A 16,522-nucleotide genomic window follows, 5' to 3' on the forward strand; every position below is an offset into this window, starting at 1 on the left:
ACATTTATTGAGGATTTATTATGTGCTAAGTACAAAGCACAGACTAATGGGGGAAAAGATGTGAAAAAAATAGGTTATATTCAGTGTTATAATGCTATATAGATGTCTAACAACCTTCACTCTCTTGGTACCCCATTGCCCAAACTGTATACCCAACTTTAAATTCCTTAACCTGGCACTTCAGATTATTCATAATTTGGCTTGAAAAGACTTTCTAATCTTTATTTCCCACTTTTATAGCCAAATAGATTTATTTTCAACTGTTCCATGAAAATGTGTTCTGCTTTTCAGCTTTTCAATTTTTGCTGAAATTGTTCAACCCAATTGAAATTCCCTCCCTAAGCCTTTGGGCTTATTTGAATCCTACTCACTCTCCAAGATCTAGATGAAATAAGACTACAGTAGAGCTTCCTCTCACAATTTCTACTCAAAGTCATCTTTCTTCTGATTCCCAAAGTAATTACTGCTTCTTCAAGTCACTTCCCAATCCTCTGAAGCTATTACTTTTCTAACTTTTCATATCTTGTTTATTTAACTTTTTTGTTATTTAACTTTTCATCTTATCGCTAACTAGATTTTAAGCTACCAGAGGTGAGATTGTTTCTTGTTTAATGTTATTTCGGAAAAGATCTAGCAATCACTAAGGTCACAAAATAAACATAAGTGTAACAATAACATATTTAGTCCTTTTAAAAAGATTGATAAAGAAGACCCATATAAATGAAGAGATATACTATATTTATGAAAACTCAGTTATAAAGGTATTAGCTGTCCCTAAGTTGATCTATAAATTCAGCGTAATTCCCCCCCCCCCCCAAAAAATCCCTGCAGGACTTTTTGGGAAACATAGAAAAACTGATTATAAGGTTTATATGGAAGGATAAAAAGGTGCATGGATAGCTAAGAAAAATTTGAAAACAAGGACAAAGAAGGAGGATTCATCCTACTAGTCATCTAAACATTCCAAACATATTACCAAATTTAATTACTTATTAAAAGAGTGTATTATTGGAACAGGAAGAGATAAAAAGGTAAGTGAAATAGAAAAAAAGGCCCAGAAACAAACTCATATCAGACAACTCAGTACATCACAGATCAACAGAGGAAAGGTTGATTTATTTGACAAATGGTTTTAGAGCAATTAAGAGGTCTCTCTATAGAAAAAATTAAAATTACGTCAATAGAAAGAAAAGTAAATAAATTCCAGATAGGAAAAAAGACTCAAAAATGAAAAAAACTCCAAAGCTACTAGAAGAAAATATAAAATATGGAGGGCTTCCTTAGATAAGATATAATACGTGCAAAAGTTAATTTGATTTCATCGAAATTTAAAACTTTAGTACAGCAAAATATAGTAAAAGACATATTAAGGTTAAAAGACAAGAGACATACGGGATGAAATTTGCAATGAATATCACAAAAGAGTACTATCCAGAACATATAAAGTACAAGAAATCAAGAAAATGTTAAACAATCAAGTAGAAGAAAAGAGGTAATTAGGCAATTAACAGAAGAGGATGTATGATGGCCACAAATATATAAAATGATGTTCAACCTCACCAGTAACCAAATAAAAATAATGAGAAAACATTTCTTGTTAACCAGCCTGTTAAAAATTATAAGTTCTGACAATATTGCATATTGGTGAGGATATAGGGAAACAGTACTCTTACTCAGTGCTGGTGGGAGTTGGTTGTGGCAGTCAATACCCAACATGGCTTCCAGCGATCCTTGCCTCCTCCTGGGATTCACGCTTTTGCGTTGTCTTCTCCGACAGTGAATCAGGGCTGGTCAGATAGGATAGAATATAGCAGAAATGATGGTGTGTGACTTCTGAGACCAGAAGCACTGCAGCTTCTACTTTGCTTCCCCAATTCCTTTGGGGAGAACCAGCCATGCCATAAGGATATTCAAACAGCCCATCAGAGAGGTCCACTTGGAGAGGAACTGAGGCCTCCTGCCAAGAGCCAGCACCAATTTACTAGCCATGTGAGTGAGCCACTTTAGAAGAAGATCCTCCAGTCCCAGTCAAGTCTTCAGATGATTGCAGCCTCAGCCAATACCTAATGCCAACTTCATGAGAGATCCTGAGCCAGAACCACATAGCCAAGTTGCTCCCAAATTCCTTACTCATAGAAACTGTGAGAGTTAACAGATGATGAATGTTATTTGAAACCTCTCAGTTTTGGAGTTATTTGTTACTCAGCATGGATAACTAATACATTCGTATAGCTACACTGGAACACAAATTGGTGGCATTTAGCAAAATTGAAAGTGTTTGTATCCCGTGATGAGTAATTTCATTCTGGCTATATCCCAAGCAGAAATTCTAGAATATATATTCAAGGAGGTTCACACAACAATGTTCATTGTAGTATTGAATGTTCACTGAAGTACAGTTTACAATAATAAGAAATATTGGTGGGGACTTCCCCGTGGCCAAGCGGTTAAGTTCATGTGCTCTGCTTCAGCTGTCCAGGGTTTCACCAGTTTGGATCCTGGGCGCAGATATGGCACTGCTCATCAAGCCATGCTGAGGCGGCGTCCCACGTAGCAGAACCAGAGGGCACTCATACCTAGAATATACAGCTATGTACTGGGGGCTGTGGGGAGAAGAATAAAAAAAAAAAAAGAAGATTGGCAACAGTTGTTAGCTCAGGTGCCAATCTTTAAAAAAAAAATACTGGAAACAACCTAAATGTCTATCATTAAAGAAATAAATAAATACATAAATAATAGCTAACATTTACTGAGTACTTACCATGTGGTAGGTACTATTCCAAGCAATTCACATACATTAATTACAAAACAACCTTATTAGGTAAGAATTCTTATAATCCCCATTTTATAAACTAGAAAGCCCAGGCACAGAAGGCTTAAGTCATTTTTTAAAGCTATATATAGCTAACAAGTGGTGGAGGTAGGTGTTGAAAGAAAATGTGATACATTCTTAAGGTGGAATATTTTATAGCACTTAAAAGGAATGAGTGAGATCTTTGTGTATCAGTATGCACAGAAAAAAAAGGTACCAGTATGATGGTAGATAGTGTGATACCATTTAATTAAATGAAATACACACACAATAATACACATGAATAATAATACACATGAATAATAATACACGCAATCATAACACACACAAAACAATGTTATACACACCCCCATAATTTAAAAATTGGACTCCAAATTCAGGTTGTACTTGCTCCTGGGGATGATACATGGAGATGGTTGAAGTGGACTTTCGACATGTTAAATTGTTGTTATGTGCTGTCTAGTCAGCTCCAATGCCTGGTGACCCTATGAATGAGCGATGTCCACAATGTCCTGTCCTCAACAGCCCTGCTAGGCTTCCGTAGACTCATGGCTTCCTTTATGGAGTCAATCCATCTCATTACTTGCTCTTCCTTTTTTCCTATTGGCTTCTACTTTCCTCAGCATTTTTTCCCAAAGAATCCTGTCTTCTCATGCTGTGCCCAAAGTAGGACAGCCTCAGTTTTGTCATTTTTGCCTCCAGCAGCAGTTCAGGCTTAATTTGCTCTAGGACCCACTTTTTTGTCTTTCCAGCAGTCCAGGGTGTCCGTGAGGCTCTCCTCCAACACCATATTTCAAATGAATCAATTTTTTTCCTGTCAGCTTTCTTCACTGTCCGGCTTTCACACCTGTACATGGTAATTGCGAATACGAGAGTGTAGCTAATCTTGGCCTTAGTCTTGAATGATATTTCCCTACACTTGAGGATCTTTCCTAATTCTTTCATTGCTGCCCTTCCAAGTCTCAGTCTTTTCTTGATTTCTTGGCTGCAGTTTCCATTTAAATTGATGACTGAACCATGGTAAACAAAATCATTAACAATTTTAATGTCTTCATTGTCTATGTTAAAGTTGTGTCATTCTTCTATAGTCATGATATTAAGTAATAATTATTAATTCTGAGTGGTGAGAATGTGGGTAGAGGTTATGCTTTTCTTTGTACTTTTCCATATTATTTAATGTCCTCAAAATAAGGAGAAAGCACCTAGTTAAATCAAACTCATAAGAATCAAACTTAACTCAATAAATATGTTTAAGTAACATTTTTTGCTATGTCCCAACCTCTCTTAACCATATTTTCTAGCAGTTGATTAAATCAGAGTAACATATTCATTGATTCAGAAAGCAAATTTTTTTGTGTGCACTTTCCATGTGCAAGCATTATGGCAAGTGTTAGAGATAGGCCCTTACATAGAAATGGTTTCTGCCCTTACAAAGCTCATAATCAGGTCAGGGAGAAAGGCATTAAAAGAATACTCACCTCTAAAACAAACTCTGATAAGTTCTAGGACGGAAAAGAATGAGTGCCATTAAAGTTTATAATTATGGTACCAGATTCAAGGGGGAGTAGAGATCATGCTACTTTACAATAATCCCCTTATATATTTACAGATATAAATCTATTTAGAGATATAAACAGATATTTATTATCTACCACACTGAGTAAGCACTCGATTAGAATTATTTCTAATTCTTATAACAGTTAATTGTAGAGGCATTACTACTAGCAAATGATTTACTGAGTCATGATGAGTATCACACAAGTAGCAAGTGTGATTCACATCCAATTCTAACTCTATAGCCTATGCTCTTTAATTCTGAGATTACAGCAAAACCAGACTACTTTGGCTCCAGTCTGTCTCTAGTCATTTACTCTCTTCTTATTCTTATTTTACACTACACTCTAGAGCTGCTTCATTTTGAAGGGGAGACGGCAACTAAAGGAACTCTCTTAATATAGTTCTTGGAACATTTTAAAGTTGTAGAGGTTAGTTTGTTTGCAAATCTGAAATAACCTGAGTTTGCTTGACTGAGCAACAGACCGTTGCTTACAACTCGGCGTTGTTTATGAAGAAGTTAGCGGTGAAGTTGCCATTCTTGAGCACCTACGATATGCCAGGCAGAAGATAAATTATAGTGAAGAAAATAGACATGATCTTGGCTCTCATGAAGTCTACAGTCAATTGGGCAGGCAGACAGTGCAGAAATATGTAAAAATATGTGTACAACTTGTTGTCAGTAATATGAAGGTGCAGAAGACTCAGCCAAGAGAGGAAAACATAAAAGACTCAACTGAGACTCGGGACAGGGGATCAGACAATTCTACCCAAAACTACACAAAAAGTGTTTTGTTTCCTAGGATGCAAGGTGCTAAACTCTCCAAAAGCCTAGGAGGGTGCACGCCGTGGCGGTGAGATCTTGGCGCCCCACTGTCCAGTCAGGGGCTGGCGTGACTTTGCCAGGCTCTGAAGGGACCGCCGACATTACTGTTGTGGCGTGAGGCGAGTTTTCATCACTCGAACTTTCCCATTTTTCCCCAGTGTCTTCCCAGCATCTTTCTGCCAGATCCTCCGCTCGGCCGGGACGGTCTCCTGTCTCGTCAACATACCACAGGACGCTGATTTCGAATTTTCTCTCTCCCCGTGCCCCGCAAGCCTAGAACTTCACGGAGGCGGCCCGGCCATTTCACTTGGCGACACATTCCACCCCTCGCTGGTCTGGCGGCAGGTGGGTTGGAGGCGCGCGGGCTGGCGAGGGTGCCCTGCGCGGCTGACCCCTAGGTGGCCGGCGGCCCCGCGCGAGCGCTCGCCGCGCGTTCTGGGTTGTCTGCTCCCTCTGCGCGCCGCCGGCCCGCGCTCGCTCCCGCGCCTTCTCGCGCTCCCGGCGGCCCGGACAGCGCGCGCCGCCTCACCCTCGTCCGCAGGCCGCCCCCGTCGGCCCTCGCGGCGCGCGCCCCGGGCCGGCCGAGGCTCCCCACTCGGGCCGGCCGGCTCGCGGGTTTGCTCGCCCCGCCCCCCCGACGCCGCAGCTGGGCGCTTGCGCGGGGCGCGTGGCCGTGGCCGGGGTCTCCGCCGCCGCCGGTGCCGCTGCCGCCGCCGCCTCAGTCAGTCAGTCAGTCCCCAGCAATGGCGGAAGGAGGTGAGCGAGAGGAGCTGCTCTCGCCGCCGCCGGTCTCTCCGGCCAAGCGCCTGTGCTCGTGGCCCAGCCCGCAGGCTCAGCACCCTCGCGGGGCGCCCGGGACGGCCAGCGGCGGGGTGGGGGGCGTCGGCGGCAGCTGCCTGCACCCCGGGGCCCGCCCCCACCTGCAGCCCGAGTCCTTGCTGGACTGCGCCGCTAAGACGGTGGCGGAAAAGTGGGCGTACGAGCGGGTGGAGGAGCGCTTCGAGCGGATCCCGGAGCCGGTGCAGCGCCGCATCGTCTACTGGTCCTTCCCGCGGAATGAGCGGGAGATCTGCATGTACTCCAGCTTCCAGTACCGGGGCGGCCCCGGCGCCGGCGCGGCTGGCGGCGCCACGGGGGCTTCGCCGGCCGAGGAGGGGCCGCCGCCACCCCCCGGGGCCGCCGTTCCGGCCGGCTCCGCCCCCGGGGCTGCCGCGGCGGTGGCGTCCCCCGGGCTGGGCGCGGGGGCCGGAGCGGCGGGTGGCGGCGGCGAGGGGCTGCCGTTCCGCCGCGGCATCCGTCTGCTGGACAGCGGCTCCGTGGAGAACGTGCTGCAAGTCGGTAGGTGCTCTCCCGGCTCCTCTCTGGTCCCCGGCCTCCTCTTCCGCAGGTGCCTTCTCTCTGCACCAGCCCTGGGCCGAGACCCCGGCTCGGGTCCCCTGCCGAAGGACAAACTAGTCACATAAAAAACTTTTCTCAGCGTTTCGTTCAGGTCCACTCTGCTGTTTCCCCCACTGGCCCTCTACTCCTATTTCTTTTTGTTTGAAGAGCGAATAGGTGTCTTTTTCACTCTTCATTCTACAGCCCACGCCAAAGGAAAAAAGGATGGGGAGGAATGCCTTTTTGATGTGGTAATTTCGGAAATGCGTTTTTCTAATTTAAATTTAGAGAGGAGAGAATTGTTGCTGAATCTGGAGCAAGCTGTCCTATAGGGAATGTTTGAGGGACAGGCTGTCAAAGGTAATCTATAGTCTCAGCAGCTTGAAGCTGGGAATAATGAACTTTAAAATTGAAAAAAAAATCAGCAACATATCGTGCATTTCAGACAGTTTAAATGATCGGCTTTAATATTTTTCTCCTGGACCTCTGATACTTGGGCATCTAGGCTGCGGACTTAACAATAACCGAAGATGGAACTGTGACAGCTTCTCTCCTCCACACCCCCACCCAAGGAAAAAAAAAGCCACACAATCTGGAGTGGGGGTGGGGTCTGTCTTCCTTGTCAGACTGGGGTAAATCAAAAGCTGGTCACGTTGGGTTTTTCAAATGCTCCTCCTTTAAGAAGTCTTCGTATATGCTTTTGTTTTATTTTTCTGTTTGTGGAAAAATGAAAAATGATTTCTTTTACTCCTCCAGAGCTTCTAGTCAGTTTGTTAATCTTATTAAATAGACAAATACAGTGGTCCTGGTCTGTGGGATGGTTAGGGAGAAAGGGAAAAAAATGACATTGTTTAACATTGACTTGCTATGGGGAAAAGGAAAACTGATTTTTCCCTGTTTGGATTATTATAGCATTCTGGAAGCGCACTTATCTTTGTGAATTTTATTGTACAGTGTATGCCCGGATTTATTGAGAAAATAATGATTTTTGAAAGGAGTTGGAGAGAGGTTGTTTTTAGTATTTAGCAAGCACAGGAACACACCTACCCCCCCTCCTGCCCCCCCAAACATCTAGCTCTCTCCTCCCCAGGTGAAATTAACATATTTGAAATTTTTGTCCTTTTGAAGAGTGGTGCATTGTGGTGTTTCATATAAAGCAATCTACTTCTGGTTATTGAAAGTCATTGAATCCTGTGTTTCTTTTTAAAACAACAGTATATCACAATTTGTTTTGCAAATATGAAATGTAGATTTATCTAAATTTATCCTGTGACAGAATATAGTGACAGTGGATTGAGAAAGTTTTATTTGAAAAAGGCTAGTCCTTTGTGTATTTGTGTGTATTTTTGCAGGAATGAATTGAATAATTAGGGTGTACAGCTTTAATACTGAAATATTGAAAACATGAAATGAATATAGGCATTTCTCTGTTAGTCTGTAAACTTTATTCTTTGTATGAGTTTAGATCAGTTAACTTTTAAGATTCTTGTTTAGAATATTTTAGATTAAAAAGTATCAGTTTAAGTTGTTTCGTAGTAAGAGATGGATTTGAAAAAATTTTCAAACTTGAGGGGGCAAATGAGGGAGAGGAAGAGTTTTAAAGAGGTATATATTTTGAAAGTGATTATAATGTCCAGTTCCCAATGAAATCAGATTTTGTGGGAGATCCAGGTCATGTTTAAATTAGGTATTTTTCTTTTATAATATGATAGTTGATATGCTTATTGAGGTGATGAGGTCTTGTATGATAGTTTCTAGGGGCTGGAGAAAAGACACATATAAGCATATTTTCTGATTTTCACTTTGGATTTCATAAATGAAGGTCAGAGAATGAACTAATCATTTTAGGTAATGCTATTTGAGAACCATGTGCTGGGTAATCTTTATTTTTCTGAGCTTAATTCATGCTAATGAATGTGGAAGAGAAGGATATACTGTATTCCATTCTGTATCATTTTGAGTTTTGTATCTTGGCATGAACCCCTCTTTAATATGTAAAATTAGAGACTCCTCTCTCATCTCTTAGACTTAAAATGTTAGTATGTGACTTAATCTAGATGATAGGTTTTATAAAAGTATTGCCAAGAGATGAGTGAAAAAGTGATTTGTAAGTAGCAAGATAGTAATCATGTTCTTCAGTTTATAACTTCACTTCAAACTCAATTTAATTACTAAGTGGTGCTAATTAAAAATTCTGCATATTTCCTTACATTTTCCTAGCTGTAGTTGTAACCTCAGAATTGGGAAGTTACTGAAGGCTGATGCTTTAGAAAGGAAGGGAAGTTAGGGTATTTCTATAACAACATTGTTTTAAAGAAAAGATTCATAAGGAGATTTAAATGAAGAAAACAACAAGACGTTAAAATACAAATAAATAAATTTTTTAAAATGAAGAAAATAGCACAGCACAAAAAATTTTTGAAGGAAAATAAATTAGATAACAATAAACTTGTGCAAAAAGTAGGCGTATTAAATTAAGTAACTTCTAATTACTTTCCACAAAGAATCTGGTAGTGGGAACTCCTGGACTGATTGAAAGCATGTACTGTGTAGAAAGTATCAGATTTTGAATCTGAACTAAAACTTTTCCAATTTGATGTAAACAAATGGGAGAACTATAGGTTGTTATGCTCAAAGAATACATTTCTTTTACATAACAGTACCGAATCAGAAGTATTGTTCCTTTTAAAAGGGGAAGATTGTAAAGTAGTCTTTTCATGGACATCTGTAAATTTGAAGCTGTGTGAATAGACTTACTATCTGATCTCTCAGTATTATGAAGGTAATAGAGTTCAGATGTTTCAAGCATCTGCATGTTTAACCTGTTTAAGAAGCCCATGGATATAGTGGAAGTATAAGCCTTAGGAAAATACTTATTCAGGAGTCTGCAGAGGGTATAAGAATGGGACAGCTATAATTTACTAATAATTTTAAGATGTTGACCTTTTTTTTTTTTTGCTGTTCATTGTAGTTTAAATTAATTTCTCTGTATTTGGTAAAACTTAAAGAAGTTTTGTGCCTTCTTAGGGAAATCTGAATTGATTGAGGGAAAAGAAGCACTAACAGTTTTTCTCTTTTTTTTTTTCTGCTTTTTCTCCCCAAATCCCCTCAGTACATAGTTGTGTATTTTAGTTGTGGGTCCTTCTAGTTGTGGCATGTGGGACGCCAACTCAGCATGGCCTGATGAGCGATGCCATGTTGGCGCCCTGGATCTGAACTGGTAAAACCCTGGACTGCCGGAGCGGAGCGTGGAAACTTAACCACTCGGCCCCAGTTTTTCTCTCTTAAATGCAGAATACTATATTTATTTGAGTATTTAGATTTTTAAAAATTGGGTAAAGGCACGCAGGGGTCGCCTTTTCTGGTATATCTTAATTGTATGGGCCTTCTGTGCTGGTATATCTTAATTGTATAAATATTTATCCAGAAATTTTCATAGATTCTGACATTTGACTTCAACAAAACCCCATATTTTTGGCCTACACATTTTCTAGTAAGCACGTAATTTGTCCTTGGACAGTCTTAAGACTATCAAGAACCACAATGCTAAGTACTACCTTATGTGGAAGAAGTATAATTACAAAGTCAGTAGTAATAAAAAGGTCCATTTCAGGAAGTTATCCATAACTTAAACATCAAGTAGTAAGTTTATAATTATGAGCACTTGTATATTATCAATAAACATCTGTGAAATTTTCCTATACAACAGCTTTTGTGAAATACAGCAGTAATAAGTATTAACAGTTGTTGATTTTTATATATGGTTTGTTTTGATCTATGTTATTTGGGAGAACAAAAGATATCCTTACCTAAAAAGCTTTATAGCTTTGAAAGTTAGTCTAGATGAAATTATAATAAATCTTCATGTGGGGAGAAATGACTTAATTTATATGTAAGATAGTCCAGCACAGAAGGCAGCTGCCTACCTTTAAGGGATAAGCGGTAACATTTTCTAGAATGGAGACGTACCAAATTTTAAAATCACATTGCTTTTTTTTTTAAAGCAATGAGTTCTCTCCCTCCTCCTCCACTCTAAAAGATCACACACATATCTTAATATTCAATAAATGTTTGTTGAACAGTGATTGTTAAGAATAGACGTCTCAGTGTTTGTTATAAAACTAAAAAAGAAAAAAAAAAGAGAGAGAGAAGCCTGAATTTTTAGTATGAATATCGTATTAGAAGATAGGGGGAAAACTCCATACTTACATATATAATAAACTGATAACATTAAGTAATGTGAGTGTTACAACATATGTGTATCTTCTCTCTTGACCACCTGTTTTGTGGAAGGAATGGTGATTTATCAGTTTCTTCAAATGAAAGCTTTAGGTGAATTCTTGTTGAAGGTGACTTTCTCAAGGGTAGAGCTTTAGATTTTAAAGATAGTGAATAAACTGAAGATAGTGGATTTTATTTTAGAGGTTATCTCTAGGAATTAGAAAAATATATTATTGAAGTGTGAGTACAAAGTCTAAATTTTGATGTGAAGGGGCTGGAAATTTATGCTTATGTGAAATAGTTTCACTTCTCTTGTTTCAGGGATGGCTTTTAAAAGTGAAGACATTAACTGTCAGTATCCTATTATGGTGATGATTACGTAAATATATATATATTTGTTAAAATGTATAGAACTATACCCCAAAAAGTCGAGTTTGCTGTATTATAATTTAGAAAATAAGTTTAAAAAATCAAGACATTAGTGTATCAGTAAATTAACGTACAAGAGATACTGAAAATACTGTAATAGTTTCCTATAGCTGCTGCCACAAAGTGCCCCAAACTGGGTGGCTTCAGACAACAGAAATTCATTGTCTCACAGTTTTGGAGGCCAGTCTGAAATCAAGGCATCGGCAGGGCTATGCTCCCTCTGAAACCTGTATGGGAATCCTTCCTTGCCTCTTTCTAGCTTCTATTGGTTTACTGGGAATCTTTGGGCTTCATTGGCACGCAACTGTGTGACTCCAGTCTCTACCTTCATCTTTGTAGTCACATGGCATTCTTCCTATGGGTTTATGTCTTCACATAGCTACTTTATAAGGACAGCAGTCATATTGGATTAGGGGCCCAACCTACTCCACTATGACCTCATTTTAACTAATTACATGTGCAATGACCCTATTTCCAAGTAAGGTCACATTCGGAGGTACTGGAGGTTAGGACTTCAACGTACCATTTTGGGGGGTACACAATTCAACTCATAACAGCTTCTCATACTTGTTTCTTGTTGCGTAATAGAGTTTCATGTGAATTTTAAACTTTTTTGCATTGGATATGGTTTAAATTAGAAATCACCACATTCATTTTATTAGGTAAACATTATTTCAATTTAATTGATTTGATTTGCACAATTGATTATTTTATATTTTTAATACATGTGGAACTTTTTTGACAAGTCAGTGGTTGTTTAAAGGTTAAACCTGTCATTATTCTTTATAAAAATGATGACTGTGCAGTGCAGCACTCAGGGTATACATGCATGGATGAACAGATTACTGTGGGATTTTTTTTCATGCATACCATTTAAAACTGGTCTTCAGAAATAGGTAACCCTTAAAGTATTTATAACTCATCTTTAGAAATAGGTAACTCTGAAAGCATATGAACCGTGTCTTAACCTGTTTCCAAACCCCAAGTTAATATGATTTAGAATTAGTGTTTGATATTAGAAGTAGACTACAGTCTATTCCAGATTACTTTTATATGAATTTTCTACCTTGTGGTTTATTAATAGGCCTATTTCTTTCCTAATATAGGCAACTGGTATGCTAAAGAAATCACACTAATTTTAATATTAGCTTTATCATTATATTATCATATGCTAAATTACTCTGATACTTTTCATAATCATGTGTAGCCAATTGATTAATTTTTGGTTCTCAATATTGAGAAAAATTGTTCTCCCCCTTAGAATGTATATGTATGCCCTAAGTTGGTGCTCAGTAAATGTTTATTGAATGAATGAGTAAATAGTTATATAACTTTTTTATATTTGTATAGTATAGACATCTCTCTTCATTGATTTATATGTAACTGGAGTCTAGGAGATATAATGGCATTTTGTAATTTCTGGATGTTTCTGATTTTTAAAGCATTACATAGATTAAAAAAATAGGGCCTTGAAGCTTATTTACTAGTTCTTGATTCATTCATTGAACATTTAGTCTCTTGTTTTGTGTAAGGCTCAGTAAATAACTGTTTACCTGTTTTTGGTGGTAATCATTTCAAAATACTTTGTATTTTCCTGCCTTAGAATACAAACCCAGGTTGGACACTAAAGCCTAAGCTTCCGAGGACTACATTATGTTGCTGTCTTTATGTAAGTGGAAGGTTATAAACTGAGTGGATACTTGACTTTAAGAGGTTCTCAGAAACCTGTTTTTGAAAAGTTTTACGTATACATTTTTTTGGTCATATGCTTGCTTCTCATTATAATGGAGCAATGAATGTAGTATGCAGAACAGTATAATATTGTTACCTTCTTTAAAAATAGACTATTGAATCAAAAGATGAAGTACCCTTCTTTCTAGTGGTTTTCTTGCTTTGAGAACAGTTGTTTGTATTCTTATTATCATTTAGGCCTTTGGGAAATGCAAATTAAAACCCAAGGAGAAACTATTCCACACCCACTAGAATGGCTAAAAATAAAAGACTGAAAATACCAAGTGGTTGCAAGGATGTGGAGCAATTAGAATTCTTACATTGCTGGTGGGAATGCAAAATGATACAGCCACTTTGGGAACCAGTTTCTTATAAAGTTAATCATACACTTAATCATAAGATTCAGCAACCCCATCCTAGGTATTTACTTTAGAGAAATGAAAACATATGTTCGTATAGACTTGTACTTCAATATTCAGAACAGCTTTATTCAGAATAGCTCTAAACTGGAAACAACCCAAGTGTCTATCACATGAGTGAATAAAGAAATTGTTGTATATCTGTACAATGGAGTACTATTTAGCAGTAAAGAAGAACTACTGATAGCCTAGCAACATGGATAAACCTCAGAAACGTTGTGCTGAATTAAAGAAGCCAGACCAAAAAGAGTACATAAAATAGAATTCCACGTGTATGAGATCTTAGAAAGCCCAAAGCTATAGTGAAAGTAGATCAGTGATTGCTAGGGGAGAGGGAGGTGGGATGTGAGGAGACTTTTTTGGGTAATGAAAATGTTCTATGTTATGATTATGGTCGTGGTTGCATAGCTATTCATTTGTTAAAACTTACTGAATTGTGTGCTTAAAATTGGTAAATCTCATTGAATGTAAATTATACTTCACAAATTTGATTTTAAAGGAGAGAAGAGTGGGTTCCAGTCTTGGTTTCACATTAAAATTACCTGGGGAGATTTTTTTTAAAAGACAGTGCCCAGGACTCACCCCAAATTAATTAAATCAGAATCTGTTGAGAATGAGGACTGAACTTCAGAATTTTAAGAAAGCTCCTAGGTAGTTTTATGTGCAAATAAGGTTAAAAAACACTGCTCTAGAAAAATGATGGTCTCTATTAATGTTATCAGTGTTTTTAACTTACTATAGGCAATCAAAACGTGTAATATTTATTACACAAATGCTGTGGGCCGTGTCAACTTTTTTCTAGTTCAATCTATTCTGTTTTACATATCTTTAGGTTTGTTAATGGATCTCAAAGAAAATTGTTCTCTTACCACTTAAAGAATATGTATCTGTGTTTTGGAAAGGTCTTATGCAAAAGCGTATAAATTCTTTGTCATTGTCACCATCAAAAGACATTTGTCTAATTGTAATGCCAGTGTATAATTTTGTTTGTTTACTCCTTCATTTATAAGACTTATATTTAACATTTTTTAATGTTCTATGCAAAATAGAACATAATTCCTATATTTAAGGAGTACACAGCTTAGTATATGATACTCATAAAATAGCATTTAACACAATGTTTTGTAATAATAGAGGTAGTTACAATGGAGGCAAAGTTACTATTGGAGGAAGTGATTAACTGGAGAAATGGGGAAACTGGATATAATGCTCTATTTTAATATAATTCCAATTATAAGAAACATTAAAGTTATGTCTAATATTACCATAAAGATCGAAAACGCTATTGTTTACAAGTTAGATTAACCCTTCATGAAATTCCTCCTCCTTTTTTTTTTTTTTTAGGAAGATTAGCCCTGAGCTAACATCTGCCGCCAATCCTCCTCTTTTTGCTGAGGAAGACTGGCCCTGAGCTAACATACGTGCCCATCTTCTACTTTATATGTGGGATGCCTGCCACAGCATGGCTTGCCAAGCAGTGCCATGTCTGCACCCAGGATCCAAACCGGCAAACCCCGGGCTGCCGGAGCGGAACATGCAAACTTAACCACTGCGCCACCAGGCCGGCCCCAATGAAATTCCTTCTGTATTGACATTTCTATGCTCTGTAATACTCTAGTGCATAGTTGATTCAAAGGGGTAGCATTGAATCAGGCAGGAAAATGACAAACATATTACCAGATATTCATCCTTTTTTCTCAGAATAAATTTTACAGATTTCTGTCTTTAGAATAGCTTATCTTTATATAATCCTTTGTTAAAAAAATTGTTGCTTCTTTTAGGTACAAATATATGATAGAGCTAATCAGTGGAATAGATTTTGGTCCATTCATTCATTGTCTTGTGGTCTGTAAGCAACAGGAAAATGTACTATGTCTTTGCAAGGCTTGGAGATAGTTACATTTTTTTCCCTGTTCATTCCTGGTTTTATTGAATGGAAACCTTTAGCATAGTACATTCAGGAAAAGTCAGCCTGTTTTTATTTTGCTTAAATCTATCAACACCTGATAAACTGACATGACTGGAAAGCATCACCAATGTACGTTGATATAAGTGACATAAAATCCTTCCCCATGTTATGGTTCCCTATTTTGAAAAAATAATCTTGCTAATCTTTTCTTTCGCTCAATATTATTGTACTGTTTACTATTATATAAATTTGCATAGATCTACAATATACATTGTCACATATATTATATAATATGGTAATATATATTATATAATATGATTATATTGTACATTATCACGTATATGCAGGGACTGTGCAGCTAGTAGCCTCAGAATTCTGGCTCCTCACTATGTCTCAGTTTCCTCAACTGTAAATGGACAGAATGATGGTACCAACGATTGTTTTGAAGATAAATTAATTAATATGTAAAGTATTTGGAACAAGGCCTAGCACTCTTATGTGCTATGTAAATATTCACTGTTATTATACCAAAATTATTGAGAGTGTTCTGTGTTTGTTTCCTTTTTCAACGTTCTCCCTACCTCTAGAGGCTTTTCAATCTGACTTGGGCTTTCACTCACTGTATTAAAATTGATCTCTTAAAGGTCGCCAGTGACCTCATGGTTACCAAAGACAGTATCCTTTTTCCAGTCCTCATCCTTTATGACCTCTGTATAGAATTTTCTGTAGTCTGCTGCACCTTCCTCTTGAAATGCTTCTTCTTAGATTTTTGCTTTACTTCACCATTCTGGTTTTCTTTCTACCTTCCTTCTTTATTCTCTTACCCAGCAAAAGTAGAATGTACGTTCTTGCCCCAAACTTTCCAATTTAGCAATCTTATTTATTTCTATAGCTTCAATTACTGTTTTATGAACATAAGATAGCATCTTATAATATAGTGGTTTAAAATTTTTTTAAAGCAACTCTGTTCATTTTGAAATGAAATCTTAGATGGTATTCCAGTTTTTGCAACAGAAAAATTGGAGCTGTTTTGGGGTTTGTGGTGGGCCCAGAACTCTTATCAGCTTGGCTAGCTGCTGCTTCTCTTTGAAGCCCTGAAGCACTTCCAAATAATCTTAATCTTGGGATTTGAAGTTAGGAGATCTGCCTTAGTTTTCTCATCTGTAAAAATGTCAGGATTTTTTTTTTTTCCAGATGCTAGGAACTTTCTACTTGCATTTTTTTAATTGAGTTCATAATAGTTT

The 16,522-nt window shown here is 38.1% G+C and overlaps 1 protein-coding gene and 1 long non-coding RNA gene across 2 annotated transcripts in view; one reads left to right on the top strand and one right to left on the bottom strand.

The window, feature by feature from the left end:
- Positions 1-1,084: 1,084 nt before the first annotated feature.
- Positions 1,085-5,704, bottom strand: LOC139081909 (uncharacterized). The gene is made up of 2 exons (XR_011537391.1): positions 3,160-5,704; positions 1,085-2,603 (listed from the first exon to the last, which is right to left on the bottom strand). It is a non-coding gene; the product is annotated as an uncharacterized lncRNA (long non-coding RNA).
- A 95-nt stretch (positions 5,705-5,799) lies between these two features.
- The window catches only part of ZSWIM5 (zinc finger SWIM-type containing 5), a 231,662-nt gene continuing 220,939 nt past the window's right edge, over positions 5,800-16,522 (top strand). The window contains exon 1 of the mRNA XM_070609803.1: positions 5,800-6,530. Coding sequence (XP_070465904.1) covers positions 5,936-6,530 — 595 coding nt within the window. The 5' untranslated portion in view covers positions 5,800-5,935. The remainder of the gene's footprint in view (positions 6,531-16,522) is intronic.

The sequence above is a fragment of the Equus przewalskii genome, chromosome 2 (assembly GCF_037783145.1).
Source record: "Equus przewalskii isolate Varuska chromosome 2, EquPr2, whole genome shotgun sequence".
In the NCBI taxonomy this organism is placed as follows: Eukaryota; Metazoa; Chordata; class Mammalia; order Perissodactyla; family Equidae; genus Equus; species Equus przewalskii.